The 24,499-nt window shown below is 40.9% G+C and overlaps 2 protein-coding genes across 2 annotated transcripts; both read right to left on the bottom strand.

The window, feature by feature from the left end:
- Positions 1 to 641: 641 nt before the first annotated feature.
- On the bottom strand, positions 642 to 5,181 carry LOC128905854 (ovalbumin-related protein Y-like). Its single transcript, XM_054192434.1, has 7 exons — positions 5,014 to 5,181; positions 4,314 to 4,364; positions 3,548 to 3,676; positions 2,668 to 2,785; positions 2,291 to 2,433; positions 1,842 to 1,997; positions 642 to 1,043 (listed from the first exon to the last, which is right to left on the bottom strand). The coding sequence occupies exons 1-7, from the start codon at positions 5,179 to 5,181 to the stop codon at positions 642 to 644; spliced, it is 1,167 nt and encodes a 388-aa protein (XP_054048409.1).
- Positions 5,182 to 14,446: 9,265 nt separating this feature from the next.
- Positions 14,447 to 20,721, bottom strand: LOC128905855 (ovalbumin-related protein X-like). Its single transcript, XM_054192436.1, has 7 exons — positions 20,554 to 20,721; positions 19,864 to 19,914; positions 18,443 to 18,571; positions 17,539 to 17,656; positions 16,636 to 16,778; positions 16,168 to 16,323; positions 14,447 to 14,848 (listed from the first exon to the last, which is right to left on the bottom strand). The coding sequence occupies exons 1-7, from the start codon at positions 20,719 to 20,721 to the stop codon at positions 14,447 to 14,449; spliced, it is 1,167 nt and encodes a 388-aa protein (XP_054048411.1).
- Positions 20,722 to 24,499: the final 3,778 nt, after the last annotated feature.

Here is a 24,499-nt window from a genome sequence, read left to right as displayed (position 1 = left end):
ATTCACAAAATCAATGATATGTCACTGAAATGAAGATGGGAAATTATATCAGTCAGGAAGATGTTGTATTTGCAGATGACGATTTATGAAGAAATGGTAGACTGTCTGTATGCTCCACAGCCTTATAGTACGTGTAGCACAGAGAAGGCCAAATGCCTTCCTGGAAGAAGAATGCTTAGCTGAAGTTTAGAATTTTATCTGCAAGTTGTCCAGGCGTCAATTCAAGGATTGTGGCCCAGTGAGTTCAACAGAAAGGATTATTCAGATTATTTTGATAGCTGTGTTTATTTCACAGAACTCCTATAGAGAAACCAGATTCTCAATAGCAGTGGCAGAATTTCTCACAAAAATCAAAACACTGGCCCTGTCTCTCAAGGTATTCAATGGCAATGGGAAATATTCCTAAACTACCTCTTGAAGTTCAATCCTGAATATAAATCTTGCATACAGGTTGTGTGAGCAGAAGTACCTGCACCTGAAGATCTGAAAAGTTACATGCTTCTTCAAGAATACCTCCCTAGATATTGAAGGCTTTCCTCTTGGAGAAAATATCGAAGAGCTGAGATTATACTACAATACTACAGTAAGAGGGGTTCTGTTCCCGCGGGGAAGGCAAGCGTTATTTCCAACTCTTTTTCTCCTTAGGGGGAAAAATATTTACCAAAGAAGAGGATGCTGTTGGTTGGGTTGTGTTTGACCAAGAAAAGGAAAGGGTGGTCAGCCCTAAACTCTTCAAACTCAGAGGACTGTTTGATGTCTCCCATCACCTCTGCTGAGCCTGCCATCTCGGTGCCCTCTTCGGTGACTTCCATGTATGCCTCATGGATGGCCTCAGATATCTTCAGGGTCTCTGCTGAGGAGATGCCAGACAGATTGGCCGAAGGGCTGAAGAGGTCAGTCATACCCAAGGCCATTAAGACAGATGTGAGGTTATATTTTTCCTGAATCTTCATGCGTGGGAGGTACACTTTCACTCTTTTCTTTTCCATCATGTTTGGACTGGTCCACTCCATGAGTTTTTCAAAGCTGATTTTCTTCTCAAGCTGCAAAGAGAGGCAGGGAATGAAATGCCCAAGACAAGAGTGCAATGGCCTTACTAGTTGTGTTTGTTCCACTTATTAATATTTCTTTCAATTTACTTTGTGTACACAATAGAACTGATACTTAACCTTAAATGTATTTGTTTATCCTGTATGCTTCCTCCTGACTACAGCCTGTAGCTCATCTGTCTTGATAAAGTTCTCCAAAACTTTGTCATCTGAAAATTTCTTCATCAGATCAAGGCTTTTTTTTTGAAAATACAGTTCTTGGAAACATCAAATCAAATTGGCCCCAAAATTGTTCCTCCTGGAATGTATTTTATTCATTCCTTCCCTCATCTTAGTTCCTTTCTAATGCTACTTTTCCCAATTTCATTTTGGTCAGCTCTTGGAATGCTTTCCCCATCATTTCCTTTTTTATTTCCCCTTGGATAAACTTATCTTGTTTAGAAAACTTGAGTACTGTCCAGGAATATTGAAATCACTCGAAATGAAAAAATACCCTGCTAGCATAACTGTTTCTGGCACCTGATGGAGATCGGTGCATATAGCAACCTCCTCTTCTGCAGGGCTACAACATACAGCACTACACTCCTGTGCCTCAGACTGAGCCCAGGGCTCTCCTAAGAAGCCACTCTCTGCCCGAGCACCTTGGAGCGCCTGGAGGGCTCTTGTGCTCCCCTGCCTGCCCAGCACAGCAGTGGTGCGGGCAGCTGTGATGTAAATGGACAGCAAGAGGTCTGACAAGACCCAAGTCCCACTGAAGCGATAACTCTTCTGCTTCCCTTGCCAGCTCCAAACCTGCTCCAGGCCAGAGATGTCATCAGGCAACAGCACCAACATGCTCAGCTGCCCGCTGGTGTACGGAAGCTCCAGGATCTTCATTTTCTCTGCAGCCACTGCTGCCACTTTGAAGGTGCTGTTTTGACACATCATTTGCACAGGTCTGCTTTCTTGCTGCAAAAACAGAAACATGAGACAACATGACCAGGGAGCAATTTTTTCTTTAAGCAGGCAAATGTACAAGCCCTTTGAAAGGGACGGGGATTGATCTTCAAGTATGTTGTCTTTGAAGATGAGCTGTGTCCCTGTCTTTCTCTCTTGCTTGCTGGTGTGTCCTGGAAGCCTGGTCAGACACAGCTCTTGCAAACACTCCTTAGTGTGTAACATTCAGACTGCTGGCTGCATGAGCCAACAGACACCCTGGCCAAAACCTGCGTCTGTGACCTCCTACCTCCATGTGCTCCTACCTCTGTCACATTGAAGGGCACTTCCTGAGTGTGTTCTTCTTTAAACGCCATCTTCCATATCCCTTTGAAGTAAATGGCATTCACAAGGACCAGCTCAGTATCAAGATCAACAGAGCCTGACACAAGGAAATCTTGGATCTGTCCTTTAAGAAAGAAGCAGGGCAGAGAGTGGTAAGATAGACCTCCTCTGGTGTGCACAAATGCCTGCTGTGAAGAGCATTGGGGGTGTGGGGTGCTGCTTTGTGGAGTTTTGTTTTCATAGCAATAAGCAACGCGCTCTTGCTTGACCCACTTTCTCCACTCTGAGAAGTGGAAGACAAGGGTATAGATTATGGTAGGTAGAGGAAAATATCTGCTACCCATTTTTCAGTCTTTACCATTTGTTTCTTTCTCCACCCAGGAATTAATGAGCTGTCTTGCTTCCTCTGTAGCTGTTTTGAAGTTAACTTCTTCCAGCCCTGCTTTGTAGAATTTCTTTGCACACTTTAAGTATTCCTGTAGGCAGAAGAATTGCTGTCAGACTGATGAGGACTTCAAAATGTATGAATGTGAAATGCAAGACTGTGAAACAAAGCAGAATGGTTAAAAGAACAGTGAACTTTTATCCTTGTGTTTGAACACAGTCACAGCTGTCTTCCTGTAACTGAATCTTAAAGCTGGACAAGAAAGACAGCTTCGCATATTTAGGTCTGGCAATTTTTTCAGATAGGATTCTAAGTTAAAATTTCAAATTATTTTCTATGTTTTACCGAAACACTTTCAGTTTAACAAATATTTTTAAGGACAGACAATGTTTGCTTCCTTCTCTTTGTCTCCACTTTTTATTTTGAATACTGTGTTTTCACATTCTTAGATTTCAAAATCAAAGCTTCCTTCACTGGGAAGATTTGATATTTGGCGTTGAAAAAATCCAAATTTGACAATTTCAGTCTCCATGCTTTCACATCATAAAATGTATTTCATTTCCCTTAACAGTTACACTTTTCATTAAAAGCCATTTTCTAGCAAATGAATAGTAGTCTTGATTACTCCCCGTGTCTTGCAATGTGGGCATATTTTATGCCATTAGATTTTTGCCTGGCCTTCACCTAACAGCCACAGGAAGGTTCAAACTCATTCTGAACCAGTGCTCCTCATGCCTCACAACCACCTCTTCATCAACAGACAGTGGGCTATTGGTGGTGGTGGTTCTCTAGGGTAGAGTCACAGGGGCCTTTATGAGGACTCTCGCTGAAGTCAGGTCACAGTATAACTCACCGGAAGAATGGGGTATGTTTTTTCAATATAGAGTCTGTCAGCCATCTTGAGTGAGTAAGTTGCATTTGGCATGGTGATGTCTGAGAGAAGGTCCTTGAATGAATTGTGGAGGTATTCAGAAGTGCCACACTGAAGCGATAACACGGAAATAAGAAGATACATTGCGTTAGCTGCTTCTTATCTAGGAAATAAGACCCTAAGGGATTATCCTTATCAGTAAAAGTCGTGCTGCAGTGGATTCCTCCCCCACAGACATAGGGCTGTCACCTCTGGGACAGCAGGTGCTGTGGTGATGGTGCATCGAACCAACAACTTCATCCTTCTCAAGATAAGTCCCCTGAAAACAGTGCAGTTGTGTTCCTGTCACTGAGACTCCTGGGCTCTTCTCTGCCCAGCATCTTCTTGCCCTGCTTTGGAGTCTCTCAACTGCAAATCTGACTGCTGTACCCTGGCTCCAGGTGCTGAGCCTCTTTTCACGTGCTGTCCCCAGCAGCACTTGCCCAGGAAGGCACCCTGGTGCCCAAAGCATCCTGCCCCCACACTGTCACTTGTTCTGGTGCCAGGTGTGCAACTTGCCTTCTTTCCCTGGTTTTTAAGAAGTAGGTCGGTTACACCTTCCTTCCCTCCCTTCACAAATCTCCTTGGTTTGAGAGTGTTACCATAGTTTTTGACAGGGTCTGAAACTGCCAGGAGGAGAGGCAGAACAACTCTAGTTTTGTTCTGAGGAGAAAATAAGACAGAAAGGGAGATCAAGTAATTTCTCTACCTGGGAGTCAGTAGTGGGTCCAACTCCTGTAACGTTATCAAAGCGAAGAACCTGCAAGAAAAAATGCCAGAAGTGACAAGCATGACCAAAAATGATGTGAATTGGAGATTTACACACAATGCTTGAAGTGAAGCTGTTGGCTCATTAAAAAAAAAGTGCTAACTGAGAACATAGGTGAACTAAAAACTTACAGGTGAGCTTGCAACTGGTTTATGCCCTCTGTGTCCTTCTGAGAAAATGTAAATACCACTCTTTGTTTAGAGGATATCTTTTCTAGTGAATATCTAGAAATTAACTGAGTCACATATTATGTACTGCTAGTAATATTCTGTCTTCCTCTCTTCCTGGAATTTATCTTTTGTATATATTAAAAAAAAAATCTGATCACGCTATCTGGAAGATGTCAGAATTTAGGAGCAAAGCATATGATAAAATTTGCTGACTGGTAATCCATTTTGTTATTGTACTTGAGATGTTTTTCTTTCCTAAGTCAAAACTAACTGCTCCTTACAGTGACAATATACATCTTTGGTATTTTCTCTAAAAAATTCTCAATCCAGTTCTTCATTTTGTGACTTTGTCTCATTTCTGGTGCATTAAAACAGGTGAGAAACTTGTCACTGGATAGTATATTTCAGTGAGGTTACTTAGAAGGAAGAACAAGCACAAGTAGAGGTCATTTTACACACACTTAACTTACCTTCTCCATCTGAGATTGAGTGTTCCCTCTTGCTCCCAGATAGACCATGGCCAAGGCAGAAATGATGCTCAGGGGGGAATAGAAGATGTTCTCGTTGGCATGGTGGACTTTCAGCTCTTTGAATACATCAAAAGAAAATTCTGCATTTGCTGCAGTGATGGAGCCCATTGTGAAATCAGTGTTCTCTAAAGCAAACAGAAAAAGTCTGACTTATTATGATGAAATATTAATTGTAATGCAAGAAAGTCAGTGCGCTTGAACCCATGAAGTTGGTGTGCAGGGTTTTTTTCAGCAAACAGAATCCAGTGTTGTGGATTTGAAAGGCAGACCTGCTTTTGGATCCATGAGCAATCAGAAGGCTGGAGGGCTACCGGTTATGCATAGGCTGGTGATTCTTTTATTTGAAACTTGAGTTTTCCTTCATGTAAACCATATGTTGAAAATGTTGCAAAGAACATTAGCTACCTTGAGAGAAGCTCACCAATAGTCTTTTCTCATCTTTTAAGGAAAAAAGCACACATACATAGATTTGTTCTCAAAATCTTCATTATTTAGAGACTCCAAAACCGGTTATCCACTATAGTTTTTAACATCACTTTTAGGATCAGTTGACAGATCAGCCCTCTGTGATCCAAACTGCAGTTAATTCCAGTACACAATGTGCAAGTCTGAAGCAACAGCATAAGTTTTGCTGGATTTAGTGTAATTTCAGCCTAATGTAAATGGAAGCTAGGTTCTTACACCACCCAAATGTTAGCAATGGTACCTTCATTTTTTTAAAATAGGATAATGAAGGCACAACAATGGCGACTGCAAATGATTTACCAAATTCATCCAGTTTATGACAAACATCTATAACTAGTACCTGTTCCATTCATTGTTGACTCAATTACATCTCATTCTGGTTTTAAAAAGTGTTCTTTAATTTTTATTATCATCTTTTCAATATAATCCACCTTTTAATAAGACAGTGCTCATTTAGCCTTGTGTTTAATTTTCAGAGATCTTCACATCTTCAATATTTAAATATTTTTTCTGTTCTGTTTCTGATATTCTTGTAAAATTTTTCCTGTAGTTTCAGCACCTAACATTTCATCTAACAATGAAGAGAAGAATTTTTTAGTAAACAAGACAACACAGGTAGAAAATACAGTACTGTAAAGTCTAATGCAGCAGTATAGTGTTTCTATACAACTTCCCACATGGTGACACAAGCAGAGAGAACCTTGCTAGGGTGGAATTTCCCCTTTTGCATCCACAGAGCTCTCGGGAATCTTCAAGCAGTGAAAACTCAAATTATTTCCCTCTGTGGCTGCTAGGGAACAAAATCCAGGATGCTGCCATATGTATCACAGTCCCTATGGAATCAAGACATTTATGTGACAGTCATCTCTTAATGTGGAATAATTTGATCAGTGCATCTAGCTCTTTCCCTGCTAGAATAGATGCTCAGTCTCTCTCTAGATTGAACCATTTATATAGGTGGTATAAGGTAGATGTATTGATTATTAGAAATAATTTAGATAGAAATAGAAATAATTTTAATAGAAATAATTAGAAAATGTAACTATTAAGGATAACACAGAGATTAAGTATGCTGTGGTCACCTGAACATGCTGCATTCCTTAATTTCATTCGGAGAATATCTCCTATAAACCCTGCAAATGAGCTTCAGTTGCATCCTCTTGAATTTAAACAAATTCAATTTTGTCTCTTAATTCTAAATGAAAAATTGAAGGGATAGAGGAAGAAGGAAGAAAGGCTGTTATAACATATCACCAGCTTTTGATTGTGGAATAATTAGTAAACAAAGCTTTAGCTCATACAAACAAATACTTCGACTTTATGAATGGCAGAATGTGGAACAATAAAATAATGCAAAACACGTGTGAAAGTGAGATGAGATTTCTTCAGAAGGCGTCCTATAATCATTTGTTTCTTCAATTGATATTGAAGGGCATAAACATGAGGTCTCATCAATCTTTTTGTGAGTTTTGTAGGAGAGAATTTTTTCAAAATTGCACATTAGAAAGTAAATCATAATTGAAAGAGAAGCTTACCTTATCAGATTCACCTGTGAAGGTAATAGTACAGCTTCTCAGCTGTACTTGGGGCAGACTTGCTGAACTCCTTGAAATATATCTTGTGTAATTTTGTGACACGCCCCCCACTGCCTGTTCTGTGTTTAACAAATAAAGTGATGGATGAAGCTCAATGTCAGACATGCACTTTTACTTGGAATAAGTCCATTCTTTCAAAAAAAAAAAAAAAAAAAAGCCTGAATGAAAGGATTTTACCCTAAAATCTCCAGAATGGAAGATTCCTTCTTCATAGCATGTGAAACCTTGCAGTAAAGGATGGAGCATATTGAAATGGCTGAAGCAAAAATAATGATGAAAGCTGTTCATTGGAACTTGAATAGTAAGCATGATTTGGTTACCGCAGCAAATAGCGTGGCATGGCTAGTGAAAATAAAACCAAAAGTGAGAAATTCAGTCTTGCAGAATGTCTCTAGAGAATTTTGAGTTAATTTCCCGTTTATTCCTCTGTAATGAGTACTGACAGGCCTGATCCCTCTCCGAGTCACCATTCTGTCAACTCAAAAAATTTGGTAAGGTCAGCATACACAGGGCTGCTTGCTGTGATATACCCACACTATACCTATTGCAACTTTTCTCTCTCCTGTTGTTGGCTGAACTACCGTTATCACTAGTCTTTCTTCCCATCAGAATCCATTGCTCTTGCTGTGTAATGGAGAAACTTCTGCTACCAAGGAACTTGAGAAAGAGCACGTCCTTCAAATGTTAGTTGCCGAATGTAATAATATTGAAATATATTGTTCTGGAAAAACTTGTATGCAATTCTCTGGTGCCACTTACAGCCTGCGTTGTAGAAGACCACAGACATAGTGTTTCACAGAGCACGTTTTTTTATCCTAGAGCCATCTAGCTCAGGGAACTCATACATAGTCACAGTCTGCACAGCACATCAGCTGAACAAAAACATCAGTGAGCATATTGTGGGAATACAAAGTAATTTCAAAAGCAATATTCAGAGCATCTGTATAGAGAAGAATTACAGACACGAAGAAAGGTGTGTCGGGGAAAGAGAAGTTGAGCAGAGAAGAAAGACAAGGCTTCTGATGCTTTTTAAATTCAGACATCAGGATATTTAGACCCCAGTCAGATGCTACCAGAAAAGGATTTGAACTTGCTGCTGAAATTTTGAAGGGTGGTTTAAGGTGAGCTGTTCTTTTTCTCCTCCACAGGTCACAGCACCAGATGCTAGGTTCAAAATGGGCCTTTGTACACACAGAGACCATTCTAACAGATCTTCCACAAGTAACTTCATGGCACATCAGGTGAACAAACCAGCTGAAGAAACATTCATGGTCTGCAGGACAGTCATAATATACAATAGCAAGCATAAAGCAGTCACATAATTTCTTTGAAATAAAAGAATGAACAGACAATAAAAGAAACTACTTTGACCTCTCTAAATGCTGTGTGATTTTAAAACAGAAATCCAAAGTCAATACACAAAATGCCTCTGAAATTGTCTAGAACAAATTATGCTTCTGGAGAGAAGAGATGGACTCCTTAACCCTTTTACCTGTCTATGCAAGTGGAAAGCCTCTGAATCATCCATACCTTTGTCTCTAACACAGTCCTTATTAGTCCCATTCAGCTGAAGATGCTAGGGCAGTAATAACAGCAAAGAGCTCAGTCTGGACTACCACCAGAACTTCACATGGCAGTTTGTAGCCCAGGCCGGTCTGCTACAGCCGTTGCTGTGCAGCGACAGTGCTTTTGAGGAAAGGTCATTAGGCTTTGCCTCACATTTGTGGCCCATTGCTGCATATCTATTATAAAGAGAATGAGCTGTTCTCTCACAGGAGCGGTGAGTAAATTGGTCACCACTGCTGTGAGCCCCGTTTAGCTGAAAACGGTATCACCACGCTGGTGGAAAGACAGGTCAAATGGGTGAATGTGTCTGTACATGGTGAATACCTTTAATCACACAACTGGGAGCGCTCCCAAAACTGTGAGCTGCTCCTGTGGCTGCTGCCCCTTCTGCCTTTTCTGCTTAAGACTGCTTTGTTGCTGTTCAAACAAGCTTTAACACTCACGGCTATGGTCCATTGTTGTATACTTTACAGCTCAGAAGTCAAAGGATTAGCCAATATGTTTCACCCTGTCACTTCCAATTTTTGACTATGCCTTGAATCTTTTTCCCTGACAATGGTCCAGTGGCACGCTCCAGCTCACTGTATGTAAGCCACCTTGGCATTTGTGCACCATCTACCTGAATTGTGTTTGGATCGTCTTAGACAGCCCATAACTTAGTAGCTACAAAGATGCTCAGTGAGTCAGTACAGTTGTTTCATAACAGCCAATTTGCAGCATTAATGTTGTTAGCAATGGCGTGGTTTTCAAAATACTTCTGAGTTGAATATATTCATTAATGAAAGGAATTTTTTTGTTTTGCAGTAGAGAAGGGGCAGTACAATCCTCCAGAAGCATGTTAATACACAACGCATGTTAGTGTTTTTGTTAGCGTTTTGATTTTATTATTGGTGCAAGGAATGATTAACGTAAAGCAAGTTGCAGACGCAACAAAATTATTCCACAAGTAAAAATCACTATCAGACACCTGTGCAGAATCATAAGAATAGAAGACGCATTGCATAGTCTACTCGGCAACTTTAGATCTGTCATGCAGTCTGGTGGGATTAAGCAAACCTTCCTGTAGTTGAAACACTTCCTGGGATAAAAGATAATGGATTACCTATTGTAATGTAGCAGTGTAATGCAGCACAAACACAAAAGGATGTGTTTCACCACACGTCCTTGTTTGACAATGCTTGTCCCAAGAAAGAGGTCAGCTAAGGCTCTGCTGCCCTTTCCTCTGCCAGGCATTTCATTGTGGAGCTGTCCCTAAACCAACAGACTCTTGGACATTTGAGCCTTTCCAAAAGGATACAAAGTCCAGGTCAGCTCACAGACCAAAGCCTCTCATCCAATCACAAAAAACCACGCAGAACTCAAGATTTTGTTCTCATCCATGCTGCTTCTATTTTCCCAGTAGGAAGGAGCACGTTGATTGTTTCGTGCTTGTCTTGCTCAGAGTAACTGCCAGCGATTGTTTAGTTAGTTGCCATTGCAGACCTTGGTGCTGTAGCTCTCAATGATGGTTTCTCTCTCAGTTGTCCTGTAGGACTGTGTTCTTTCCCCAGTCTGAAGAAAATGAGATGTCTGGTTAACCTCCTTCAGACAGGAGCTCACAGGCCACCTGGCACCTTTCTGCAGCAGTGCTGTGCCATTCTGAAGAGATGCACATTGTTGCCTGTCGTGCTGCCTTGATCATTCACAGACTGTGACAGGGATGTACGCACCTTAGTGTTGGCAGAGTGTATTTCTCCAGTGAAGGCATCTCAGAAGGATCCTATGACGACTTGGTCACAAGTTTCTCACACTTACTCTCTGCATTTGCTTAGCAGTGCACACAGCGTCCAGGGGCTGCTGCTACACAGGTTCTGGACCAGTACACACAGCAGTGCCTTTATCAGTCACCGCAGCATGTGTGAAGTCCCTTACTCATCCCTCTAGTCACTGGGATCAGTCAACAGCCAGGGCGAGGCTGTCAATAGTCTTCCTTCACTGAGTCCTAAGGAGGCAGCATGGTATCCAGGCCCACAGACCCAGCATGCACATGGTGCAGGACAGGTGGCCACTGGTGTTGGCACAACTAGTTTACTGGCTGTGCCATATGGGAGCTTAGTTAGCAGCGTCCCTCCCCATGGAAAAGACTGTTCATGGCAGTCCATGACTAGCACTGCTCTTGTCACCATGCCTGTCACTTTACCTCCCATCGCTCACTGGAAAGCTGCCCAGCATGCCCGTTATCTTGGCACATCCTCCCAGGAAAAATAGCATTTTTCTTTTGCACAAAGTAGGACAAACTAATTTCTTGGTTTGTTTCAACACAGACATCCTTCCATGAAGCCTTCCTCCCCTCTGACTAGTAGCTTACTGAGATTCTTAATAATATTCCTGGAATGTTTCCTGCCTCCCCTGCAGGGAAAAACTGCTGCAGAAAAGGAAAGAAGGAGAAATGTCACTGCAAAAAGGCCCATGCCATTGTGTTGGCTCTGCAGAAAAGAACTGGGGGTCCTGGTGGACACCAAGTTGACTGTGAGTCAGCAACGTGTCCTTGTGGCGAAGAAAGTCGGCAGCATCATGGGCTGCATTAGAAAAAGCATTGTCAGCAGGTAAAGGGAAGTTGTCCTTCCCCTCTGCTCAGCGTTGGTGGGACCACAGCTGGAGCACTGTGTCCAGCTCTGGGCTTTCTGGTAAAAAAGATATTTGGATGAACTGGAGCAGGATGAGAGAAAAGCCATAAAGATGATGAAGTGATTAAAGCCTCTGTCATGAGAGGAGAGACTCAAAGAGATGAGACTTGTTACCCTGAAGAGGAGAAAGTACAGGGGGGGATCTTATCCATGTGCATAACTTACTTGATGGGAGGGTGAACAGAAGATGAAGCCAGACTTTCTTTTCCAGCAAACAGGCAAGAGGCAACAGGCACAACTTGAAATAGCATAAATTCCATTTAATCATTAACAAAAACGCCAGTAGCAACAAGGAGGTTTTCAAGGTTTAGTTATTTTTGTCTTTTTTCAAATAAAAACTTTTGGGGCATTTTTAATATTGTTAAAATTTTGGCCTTTTTTTTAAAAAAGCAAATACACTCAGCTGCCTATTGGCATGAGAACCAGAAGCATGCCTGGCCAGGTGAAAGCGCAGAGGTGCTCAGGCAAAGCACAGAGCCCGGCCGTGCTCCCGGAGCACCTGCACCTTTCCACTGCGTGTTTGCTCGGTGGGCGAGGGGACAGAGAGGCTTAACCACAGACCCCATCGCTCTGGGACACAGGAAGGGCTGCTTCTCACAAATCTCCCCAGTGATTTGGATTTCTCAGAGGACACAGCAGGTATTTATCATCCCACCGGCCAGGTCTGCCACCCGCTTCGTGGGGAATACTTTTCCCCTGCCCTTTAAATATAGTGCCTCCTACCTGGTCGGTGGTGGCCAGGTCCTAGACATTGGTACTTTGTTGCTGGTTTGGTTCAGTATTGCTGAATTTGCACTTTTTCCTGGCTCCTGTTTTCCCTTTTGAGAAAGGGGAAGCTTTGTGCATGGTTGTCAGCCTCATGGCTTCTTTGCTATTTTCCCATTCCTTCTTTTTGACCTTTGTTGTGGTTCAGGAAATAACATTGGTCACTGAGGCGTATCTTTGTACTTTAAGCACTTTCCAGTTTAGTAATCATAGGAAGGCTAGTTTGCAAATGTAAGCCTTTTCAGGTCTTCTTATTGTTTAAGTGTACTGGCTTTTAAATCTAACAGACTGGATCAACTGCTTCTGGCTACACAAGATGCAAAAGGTGAATAAACTGCATATAATAAACCTCGAGATGTTGAAATTTTACATCTCTTGAAACTGTTCATATCACTGCGTTCATTTCTAAAGAACAAAAATTAAAATATATTCGGTAAAATAGCTGTTTTTACGACTGAAAAACAGCTGAGGCTATATCACAAATACCCTGATGATATTCAAATAATGTGGATGTCAGACCTGTAGCACCAGCTGCTTTCCTCTACAGATCTGCTTTTATTGTACCACACTATGTACTGATGTGGAAATAGCCAATATTAATGACAGAGTTCCTCCTCTCAAGACTCTCAGTGGGGAAATGCTTTGCCTAATAGCTGTCAGTCTAGTTATTCTTTCTTATAGTTTTTGAGTTATATGATTTTCAGATTATTTCATCATCTAAAATGGCAGAGCTGCTGGAATAGTTCTTCCTTGAATTAATAACCAGAATGATTGTCAGTGCATACCCATTGGAATTGTATTGAAAAATACATATGAATAAATTAGTATTCCATTGAGCTATTTCATAGTAATCTGTAATACAAAGAGGAATCAATCTCTAGATGTGTGCATTTATGAATTTTATAAAAGCCTAGGAAACTTCATATCTATGTGCATTATTCATTCTAAAAATAGGATTTTGTACTAATTCCCATTTTAATCACAACAGTTACCAATGTAATGATATTTTTAAGGGTTTGCAGTCCAAACAATTAATATAATTCTCATGACAAGCATTTGTGATTTTCTTTTATTATGTTAACAAAAAAAAATCAATTGTATGCATCAAAATCAATAATGTATGATCAGAATGAAAACAGGACATAGTAGTGAGCATATATATCCTTATTTGCAGGTGACAATGGACATATAGGAAGAAAAAGACAGAGAATATTAGGATTCACATATATTTCTTAAAAACAAGAGATATAGCCTTGAAATATCATAGGAACAAAGAAGCCCAGCTGCATTCATGGAAGAATAATGTACTTGAGTTCTGTAGTTCACCTCAGGGCTTTCCAGGGACTAATTGAAGTTTACTTGCTAAGCAAGCTCAACAGAGACAAGGTTTATTTTGAAAGCTGTGTTTTTTCACAAAAATCCCATGGAGCAATCAGGCTCGTTAGTACTACTTGCAGGATTTTTCTCAAAAAAACCCAAAAAACTCTCAAACTTGAAGTGTATTCCAATGTCTTAAACAAGAATTCAGACAGCTCTTTTGCCTGGCACTTCTCACTGAGTTCTGGATCATCTGGGTCATCCAGATACCCATGTTTCAGGCTTTGAATCTACACTCTATGAGAAGGCATAACTGCACCTACACAAAGTTTGATCTCTTTGCTCTCTCTGAAGTGGGAGACTCTCTATGACTTTGGAAAACCTCTGCAAGAAATTCAGAATCAGGTGAGGAACTCATGGTGAGAGGACAATCCTGGTGATAGTGGACACGTACACCATTTCCCAACAGCTAAGTAAAAAAAAAAAAAAATTTACAGAGGCACCAATCAGTGACCTGCATAGCAGAATCTTATCCACAAGCATCTCCTCCAGACTGGAGATATCAAATCTTGTGTTTCAGGAACAACAACATGGTTTTGTCAGCAGAATGTTACTGGGGAATGGGCTGAGCACAGCCCATGGCTTTCTATTTAATGAACTCCCAAAGACTTGCACTTGTACCCGTAACTTGTTCCTCGAGTGAAAAATCTCTTGGCCCCTTCCTGACTGGTGGGTGCCTCTATTCTCTGTTGGCTTAGTCTTTGCTAAGCTCAAGCAATCCTGAAACCAGTATGAGAAGGGAAAGGAGTAAACATGCTTGCTGCTGTTTCCTCACCTGCAGGTATGTCTTTGCTATGGAAGCTTCCCAAATGGGCATTTCTTAGATTAGGCTTTCCACTTGGAGAAAATATTGAAGAGATGAGATTACGCTACAATGTTACGGTAAAGGGGGTCTGTTTCTGAGGGGAAGGCAAGCACTATTTCCAACTCTTTTTCTCCTTAGGGGGAACAATATTTACCAAAGAAGAGGATGCTGTTGGTTGGGTTGTGTTTGACCAAGAAAAGGAAAGGGTGGTCAGCCCTAAACTCTTCAAACTCAGAGGACTGTTTGATGTCTCCCATCACCCCTGCTGAGCCTCCCACCTCGGTGCCCTCTTCAGTGACTTCCATGTATGCCTCATGGATGGCCTCAGATATCTTTAGCATCTTTGCTGAGGAGATGCCAGACAGATTGGCCGAAGGGCTGAAGAGGTCAGTCATACCCAAGGCCATTAAGACAGATGTGAGGTTATATTTTTCCTGAATCTTCATGCGTGGGAGGTACACTTTCACTCTTTTCTTTTCCATCATGTTCGGACTGGTCCACTCTGTAAGTTTTTCAAAGCTGATTTTCTTCTCAAGCTGCAAAGACAGGCAGGGAATTAAATGCCTGGTGTGTAAATACAGCTTCTTCATACCATTCATTTTAATCAAGGATATTATAAAAAAAAACCAAACCAGAATGGTTCCTGAAGTGCATCCTATCAACACCCTTCTTGTAGTTTATTATTTGCCTCTCCAGTACTGCTTGTGTCACTATCCTTTTGTTCAGTTCTTTACGCACCTGACACATCCCCTTCTGTCCAACTCATCTTGTGTCTCATGACAGAAGTTTCATAGCCTAGCAAATTAGTCAGCTTGTGAAAGAGATTGCAAAGAAAAAAGGCCATGAAAGTTTACCTACAATTGATTGTACCTAACAAATGCAAACTCTTCTACATCTTTAATAACTCTTTAATAATGATCGATATGATTTTTTCCTACTTCTTTCAGAAATCCTGCATGAAGATAATTCAATTCAGCAAATTAATGCTTTGAGTTTTGTTTCTCCCTTGCATCTTTCCATTTTTATTTCCTCTTTGCTGTTAGCATCCTGTATTCACTCAGTTGTTTAGCTTCATTTTCTTCCAAGACCAAGACAAAAGTTTCATTTAATTTGCACAGCCATTAGATTATATTTGTATTCTTGCCTCACTGCGTACTGGTCCCACTTCTCTTTTTTTTTTTTTACTTTAAAGGACAAAACCATGCTTTTTACCAGTTTTCATACATCTGGCAAAAACTGACTCAGCCTGACTTACTTAAAGCAGTTTTGATGTTTTCTTTTACTTTCTATGCTCTTCTAATTTTCTGTCCTTGTATGTTCATGGATTCTTTCTGCTATTGCTGTTCATTCCATTAGACCCAATTCTCTTCTGTTTTCTTTGTTTGATGTGCAATTTCCAAATGTCTTCATGCATTTCCTTTCCATCTATAGATTTAAGACTTTTTGAAGTGTTATGGATCAGTTAGTTTAGCCTGATTGGTTTCACCATTTCAGAATGAAGAATATTCCATTAAGAACATGCTTTATCTAACTTTGTTTTTCATTCAATGAATACATAATAAGAGCAATTTTTGAAAGCAGCCCATTTATGATGTTTAGTGATGATTTTGTGAAAAAAAAAGAAAGTATTTAGTAATTGCTGCAAAGAAGTTTTATTAGACTGAGCCCAGGGCTCTCCTAAGAAGCCACTCTCTGCCTGAGCACCTTGGAGCGCCTGGAGGGCTCTTGTGCTCCCCTGCCTGCCCAGCACAGCAGTGGTGCGGGCAGCTGTGATGTAAATGGACAGCAAGAGGTCTGACAAGACCCAAGTCCCACTGAAGCGATAACTCTTCTGCTTCCCTTGCCAGCTCCATACCTGCTCCAGGCCAGAGATGTCATCAGGCAACAGCACCAACATGCTCAGCTGCCCGCTGGTGTACGGAAGCTCCAGGATCTTCATTTTCTCTGCAGCCACTGCTGCCACTTTGAAGGTGCTGTTTTGACACATCATTTGCACAGGTCTGCTTTCTTGCTGCAAAAACAGAAACATGAGACAACATGACCAGGGAGCAATTTTTTCTTTAAGCAGACAAATGTACAAGCCTCTACCGGACAAGACTCAATCTTCAAGCGTGTTGCCTTTGAAGAGCTGTATCTCCATTTTCCTCTCCTATCTGCTGGTGTGCTCTGATCAGACACAGCTCTTGCAAACCTGACAGCGAGGGGCCCAGCTAAATCACCTGGCCAATGACCACAGCATGTTGTATGTGTATCACCCAGCCTGCAAGATGTGCAAGCCAACAGCCTGGCTTCGTGGCCAGAAGCTGTGTCTGTGCCCCGCTACCTTTGTCACACTGAAGGGAAGTTCCCGAGTGTCTTCTTCTCTAAATGCTGTCTTCCATATCCCCTTGAAGTAAATGGCATTCACAAGGACCAGCGCAGTATGGAGATCAACCGAGCCTGGCTCAAGGAAATTTTGGATCTGCCCTTTAAGGAAGAAGGAGGGCAGAGAGTGGTAAGTTTTATAGCAGTAGTCTTGCATTTTAGAGGTCAATTGACATGCTGCTTCTTGACTTGACTTCCTCTTCTTCAAAGGTCTGCATGTGGAATTCAGGTTCATGAGGATGATTTAATAGAGAACAACTGGCACCTGGCCAGCTATTTCTGCAAGAAGACAGGTAGGTTCAGGAGTGGTATACATCCCCAGGAATATTTCTAACCAGTGCTTGGCAAAAGATCTATATAGAAAAGATGGAACAGGAGAGGGAAGCAATGATATAGATTTTCTGCTTCTCACTGTGCTTATTTCTCACACTTCACTCTTGGTTTTCCTTCATCTCAGCACAATAAAAGTATACAAGATCCTGAATCAATCCTTTCCCACCAGCAGCCTAGTGCATGCATCACTTTCTCCACTGGAAGAGCACTTCTTACCCATCCAGCACGAGCTTATAAAATTATGCAATACTCCAGAGATGGTGGGACTAACCTTGCATGAATTAAGCTCCTCAGACACAAAAAATTTGCCTATAAAGTGTGCATATCCTGGCACCTCTGCCTTTGCCAGATATGTTTAAAACACACTGGCACCGCCACACAGGTACAGTGGAGTCATCCCTTTCCACAGCAAATACCCACTAATGGGGACAGGAGGAAGAAATTTCTCCTCTGATGTTTAGTCTTTCCAGAAGTTGTTCAAATACAATTGCAAGAGGGAAGTATATTTCAAAATCTTGTATGACCTTACCGTTTGTCTGACTTTCCACCCAGGAATTAATGAATTGTCTGGCTTGATTTGGTGCTGTTTTGAAGTTGACCGTTTCCAGGCCTGCTCTGTACAGTTTCTTCACACATTTTAAGTAGATCTATAAAGACAGAAATTGTAGTCACCAAACTAGTAATTCTTTAAAAAGAGCATGAAGATGAAAATTTGTCTAAAAGGACTTTTATAGTGATGCCATGGTTAAGCTGCTTACTTCCTGGAAGAACCTGCTAAAACTGGGACAGGAAAAATATTCTGATCCATGACATTTTCAGATCTGACATTTTTATTACTTGACTAGTTAAAAGTATATATTAGAAATCTTTAAATATTTTCATGAAGAAAGTTTTATCCAAAAACATTGTTTCTGGTTCATTTTAGCATATTTTATTATGATAATGTCCACTCTGTTTCTTTTTTTAAGCATTTTTCCTTATTTTTAAAGATAAGAGGTTTCTTTGATTTAGAATATTTGTATGTTTTGTTTTGAAAATGTCAAAAGAAAGATTTTGACACTTTCAAAAGTTGTTTTGGAGGTGGGGTTTTCAAGTGAAGAAATCTGCTGAAGTCAAAATATTGCCTGAAAAAAACCCAAACAACCTATTAAAATTAAAAGGCTTTCGGGAAGCAAAGCCCGGGGCGTGGGAGGGGACAGAATTACATTACCAAATAGCTTTGTTTATTACTCCATCCATTTTTAATAGGGCCATCTTTTTACCTGGAATTACTTTCCATTCAGGCTGTTGGCAGGGCTGTGGCAAAGGGAAAAGCCATGTAAGTCCACACCAGTGGGGATCACTGAATTAACAGATCACCTACTCCAGCCAATCCTCATGAATTACAGTTTTATACAGGGTTTAGCAAGAAGTCACTCTAACGTACAACTCACCGGTAGGACTGGACGTGTCTTTTCAGCATAGAGTCTGTTGGCAATGTAGAGTGAATAATTGGCTTTTGGTGCAGTGATATCAGAGAGAAGTTCTTTAAACAGTATGTGGATATTCATAGACTTGCCACACTGAGTTGTTGATAAGAATATAAAAAGGTATAACTGTTAGCTTATTTTAGTAGAAAGAGAATTATTTATAAGGTACAAATAACATGGAAAAACAGTGTTTGGATATTTGCAAGTGAACATGTGCTACAGTCTAAACGCTCCATGAAAGGGATGTTCAATATAAGCAACTAATGATGTACAATTAGTTTATAGCATGTGATGACACTCATTCTAGGTGATAAAAAGCAGAAAACCTCAGTGATTGATTAATCTGAAACCGTATGGCTCAGGTGAGGAGACAAAAATAAAAATTCAGGTGTCAAGGACTGCAATTGGTGAGTTGTGATAGATATAGGGCCTCTAGTTCCCAGATTCTGCTTGCATTTTCAGGGCAGCTTTCTGCTGAAGCTGCAGATGGGAGAAGAGTGCTAGATGACAAGGGAGTCAGGAAGTATCTCATAATATGGTGGAAAAATGGATCAACTGTCTAACCCCCCGAGAATAGTGTTCCAGGTGACACAGGCTAAGACCACGTAAGAAAAATATACAGCGATAAACAGTGCCTGGAACTTCATTTTATGAGAAGGACAATTGTGTTTAACTGCTCCTTTCTAGGTGCTTAACCAGCCACGAAATGCTTTAGCTGATATTACCTTTGTTTTGCTTTATTAAAAAAAAAATAGAAAGTTATCTTGTTCTTCGCAAATCCCACCTTGTGTTTGTGGGTCCCAAGTGGATGGGGACAGGCCAGGGAGCATGGCTGCTTGTGTTATCTTTACAGGTTAACACAGAGTAAAGCGCATGGGTGGTAACAAGGTACTGGGACCCCTCATGGTGCTCTTGGAGTAGCAGTGGGAAGTGGAGTCCGGAAAAGTCCTTAAAGCTTTTGGAAGAGTGTGGTTACTTTCCAGTTTTTGAGGCTTCTGGCCTCTTTTCTGCTGAAGCACCTTCCTGCCCCACTTTGGAGTCTCAGCTGCAAGTCTGACAGCTGTGCCCTGGCTCCAGGTGCTGAGCGCCTTTCAAGTGCTGTCCCCCAGCAGCACCGTCAAGTGTGCAGATGCTCATCTACACAACAAGGTAGTCCGGTGCCCAAAGCATCCTGTCCTGTCACTTCTTGTGGTGCAACACGCGTAGCCCGTCTTCTTTTTCTGTTTTTTGTTGTTTTGCTTTTGGTTTTTTTTAATTTACATCTCTTGAATTAAAAGCATTAGCAGAGGTATGGGAAGGCGTTGAACCTACTTGAAACACAGCCAGAACAGTCTATTCTCAGCAGAAAAATGCAAGAGAAATAAATGTACCTTAGATTTCTGTACCTTGGTCTGAATAGTTCCTCCAAGTCCTGCAATTTTGTCGAAGTGAAGAACCTGCAATCGAAAGTAGCAATAGAAGAAATTAAGTATGTGAAGCCCACTGAGAGTCACTGACGTTTGTGCTGAAACTATAGGTTTGGCCTAACCAGGTCTGATTAACACACAGAAGAACTGAGAAGTTTCATGTGAGCTTTAAATCAGTTTTTTTACTGCAAGTGCCACACTGAATATTTGTGACTGTGATATCCCTTCTTTTCCAACTAATGGTATTGAGTCTATAAACCAGCTACAACCTTACTGTACTGTATTTATAACCGTGACTCTTGCTTTCTCAATGTTTTATCTTTTGTATATTACAAGTTGTTCTTTCCACCTGGAAGGAATCAAGTCTGGGAGATAACATAATCGGAAGCCAGAGACCTGCTTTAACCATTCTTCAGAACTGCTCTTTCTTAATGGAAACCAAAGACCGTTCTTACCCTTCATGGGGAAAAGCAACGGTAAGTGAAAACTCAGCTCCAGATCCAAACCACGAGAATGCCATTCTTTTTCTAGGCAAGTTTGAAGCCAGTGCCAAGCGGGACTATGTGACTTTCTCCCCTTAACTGGAGAAGGTCCCAAAGATGTAAATGGACAATCTGTTGCTGTGTTGAACAGGGCCAAAAGGAGTTTGTATCCATTTATATAACTTACCTTCTCCATCTGATACTCAGTGTTACCTCTCGCTCCCAGATAGACCATGGCCAAGGCTGCAATGATGTTCAGGGGGGAATACAAGATGTTCTCGTTGGCATGGTGGACTTTCAGCTCTTTGAATACATCAAAAGAAAATTCTGCATTTGCTGCAGTGATGGAGCCCATTGTGAAATCAATGTTGTCTAAAGCAAACAAAAATATGACTGTATAGAGGTGATAGGTATCACTTGTTTTAAAAAGTACTGTCAATAGCCCAGAAACTCTTAGTTCATTGCTGGTTTTGTGATGCTGAACCAAGGAATGATGTAAAGCTTACAAATTCTGTGGTCGTTAGAAATATTGTAACTCCTGACCCATTGATCTCTGAATGTCTGTTTGTTTTCTTTCAGCAAGATACTAGCTCATCATCAAGGCAGTGTCTTGTACTTGCCTTTTAGGAAATAGATAGTTTCATCCCTGCTTTGATATGATAAAAATAACACTGAATGGATGAGTTTCCCTATGGCCATCCATAGGGCTCTGAATGGTGCTTGAGACAATGCAAACTTCATATTTAATTTCTTCTGTGACCGCTCTGGACCATGACTCAGGTCTTTAAATCAAATGTAGTCAACTTACTATACTCTTTGTGTACTTCTTACTGTTGCTTAGTAAAACCAGCCACAAAATTGGAGGTTGCTTTCCTGTAGTTTATAGGAGTAATGGAAGTAAGCTGCTCTGTAAACCCAGCCAGTTGCTTAGATGCTGAACTATAGATTTAGGGGGAGTCTTTTCTCTAGTCCCATTTCAGACATTTAATCTCTGCTCATGCTTTTTTGTTGAGAAAAAGCACAAGCACAGATACCATAAATAAAGGTTTTGTCAGTACAGCTTGAAACAGCGTAGAGCTGCATTCATTCAGTCAGGTGCCAGTCCCGTACATGCAAATGAATGTGACATGTTAAGGATAGTCTTTGAAACCTGCGGACATTCTCTCTTTTGAATCTGAGACCAAGAAAGTTGCATACTGTTCTTGTATCTCTAAAACAGTTAAAGTTGGAGGAATGCTCCCATAGTCTGGAGCAGATGTGGCTGATTATGTGACCTGAGAGGCATCTGGGACTAATGACTGTGGAATCACAGGTTCTCTGAATCATCATACGGTACCTCACCTGTGTTCTCCAGAGAGTAAGATCAAGCAAAGAGACATGCCTTTGTTCCCAAAATAATCATTAAAATCATAAAAGAAGAGTTTTAATGCAGCATCACATTTTCAATGAAAAGGCGGTATTTCTACTCAAACCTATGGTGTACAAACACTGAGATTTTGCACGCCTAAAAGTATTTGACAGTCAAACAGTATAAGATATATTGATAAGGCAATGTAAAATTACTGTATATGCTGTCTTTTTATGTATCTGTCTTATACTTACCTTAAAGTTCTGAAACATAATATAACTTTTTTCCATATTAAAGAATAACAATTAGAAATTATATTTTACTTGGAGAAATACTTACCCCGCAAACTTCAGAGGCACGCAATAATCCAGCTTGCCAGCTGAACCTAAACAGATTCTCTGAGCTCTTGGTGATATATATTGTACCATTTGAGACACTCCCACTGTTAGCCTTCAAGGAGTCATCTTTTGAGTCACTACCTTTTGTCACGACCTTTTGATTCATTGCACTTCGAAATGTTGAGTAGGCCAATGTTAGACTAGTACTGCAGCAAGTCAACCTTTATTTATTGAAGTAAAACCTAATAAGAAAATTGAATTATTTAAGCTTTTGCTGTAACTTATAAGGCTGTACCAAAGCAATTGGAGTTCAAGTCTAAAACTATGTTTCAGTTCTTTTGAATTTACACATGAATGAGATTTGGCCATAGAGGTAACTGCAGCCAAATGAAAAACAAATGCAAAAAAGCTGAGGAAAAACAGTGTTATAAATATATCCAGTGAAACATAATATGTTTTTAATAAACCTAGCTGTAACCTAGCTAATCAGATCAGGTGATTCTCACAGTCAAGTGAAGCTAAAGATCCCAAAATATTACAGGAAAATAAGACCCAGTCTGTAGTGCAGTGATCTGGGAGTGAGCAAACAGTTCCTACCACAGTCTTATCGTTAGTGAGCATCCACGGATATAGCTGAGGAAAGAGTCTTGTATCACCAGGGAGTGCAAAAAAGTGCATCAGTCCCTGAAAACCTCGCTGTTTCTCTTCTTCTCACCTATGAGGCACTGTAAGCACAGAAAGTACTGTAAAACAGTACTCCCCCCAAGCGTGAAGGCAAAAGTGGATACTGGACTAACTGCCAAAGGTCTGACATGTACGCAACAACTCACTACATTGTCTACGCAGAGGAACAGAGGGAAGTTCCTCGTGGACAGTGACCGTCTGATGTGGCCAAAATAATGCAATTCCAGGCAGAGCCAGCCGCGGCATGGTCATTCTTTTCGGGGGGGTTGAAATGGATTTTTCCCATGTAAGAACAGACACAAAACTTTCTGTTTATTTTTCAAGACTGAAATAGTACTGAAAGGTGTTTTTGCCTGCCAAAAGGCAAAAGTGTGTTCCTGGAGTCCAATGATCGGTATGGTTTATAGCCTGTACTTTTTAAAAGCACAGCCACCTCTATTTCCGTACCTAGGTGAGACCAAAGTTTATCTGAGGTCAAACTATAGGGTCTACAGCATCCATGTGGATGAGGGGACAAGGGCTCTGAGAAGAAAGTGTGTTTTGCTAAAACTTCATTTTGATGGAAACATTCAGAGCAGCAGTGTTGAGATGAATTAGAGGCCAGAGGGTGTGCATGGCAGAGATTTGGGGAACAGTCAGCAATTATGTATCGGCTGCATTGTAAGTCAGACCCCAGAGTATTCAAATAAACAGAAATGGATTTTATCCAGCCAGTAGGATTTAAAGGATTGAGGGTCAGCTTTTAATTTTCTTTCTCCACAGGTCATGGCAACAAGGCCCATGGTACATGCACAGGCCATTCTCATAGATCTTCCATACCTACTTTTTTACTATGGCAGGTGAATAAACTGCAAAATCTGTCTGCAGAAACGTTCATGGTCTGCTAGACAATCATAATGCACAATATCAAATATAATTCAATTGTAAAAAGCTATTACTCTTTATTGAATAACAGGCTTGATGAGCAGTAAAGAAACAAATCTGGCATCTGTAAAGGCCATAGGGTTGGATAATAGAAATTCCAAATTTGTATATATTAAGTTACAGAGCATACAGCAGTAGGTGCACCCTCTGTGAAGGGGAAAGGGAGCTATTGCACCCTCAACAGTGTGTTTCATTTTGCTGAAATGCAGGCATGTACGTGCAGAGCCTGATAACTGGGATGGCTTTCAACTTCCCAACTCAGAATGACCTTTTCATCTGAGGATGTCATAGATAGTAAGCGGCTGTCCCCTCACCTTGTTCAGTGTTCCTTATTCTGTGAGCTGGGCTGCTCTAGCTTTTATTTTATCCTATCAAACCTTTCCTGTCCAAGGGCACAGGTTTTGTGTGGAGAGAGCTGGAGTGTGTCTTCTCTTATTCTCCCATTTTCACATATTCACATTAGAGTTCAGGCTACTGATCAGCAGTTGCCCAAACATGCCTTTGGGGCTTCCATGAAGAGCTTCCCTGGGCACCCACACTCCTTTGTATGCTCTGGTTCAATTTTTTTGTCCTGTGTGGACATCTGTGGAGCATGCACCTGAAGGACACAACCGGCCCTGCAGAGATGGCCAGCTCTTTGCCTAATGTCCAAGATTTTTCCAACAAACATTTTGTTACACCAACTCCTCTAGGAGTGGCCATGTAGGTGTTTCTGCTATGTTCTCCCAGCCAATATATTTGCCTTCTTGGTACACTCTACATTTCATAACTCTTCAGCAGCATGATCACCACAACAGTCACAGCAGACACTGTCTGAAAAATATGCTGTTAATTTCAGA

The sequence above is a fragment of the Rissa tridactyla genome, chromosome 2 (assembly GCF_028500815.1).
Source record: "Rissa tridactyla isolate bRisTri1 chromosome 2, bRisTri1.patW.cur.20221130, whole genome shotgun sequence".
Taxonomy (NCBI): Eukaryota; Metazoa; Chordata; class Aves; order Charadriiformes; family Laridae; genus Rissa; species Rissa tridactyla.
This window is presented reverse-complemented; position numbering and strand designations above follow the sequence as displayed.

Bases quoted from the DNA above. Each gene is read 5' to 3' on its own strand.
- LOC128905854 (XM_054192434.1), bottom strand. From the start codon at position 5,181: ATGGGCTCCATCACTGCAGCAAATGCAGAATTTTCTTTTGATGTATTC. The intron at 2,786-3,547 runs GTGAGTTATACT...TTCTGCCTACAG, and splicing joins AAACATACCCCATTCTTCCG to GAATACTTAAAGTGTGCAAA. The intron at 2,434-2,667 runs GTAAAGACTGAA...TCTTTCTTAAAG, and splicing joins GGTGGAGAAAGAAACAAATG to GACAGATCCAAGATTTCCTT.
- LOC128905855 (XM_054192436.1), bottom strand. From the start codon at position 20,721: ATGGGCTCCATCACTGCAGCAAATGCAGAATTTTCTTTTGATGTATTC. The intron at 19,915-20,553 runs GTAAGTTATATA...TTTCGATTGCAG, and splicing joins CTGAGTATCAGATGGAGAAG to GTTCTTCACTTCGACAAAAT. The intron at 16,779-17,538 runs GTAAGGTCATAC...TCTTCCTTAAAG, and splicing joins GGTGGAAAGTCAGACAAACG to GGCAGATCCAAAATTTCCTT.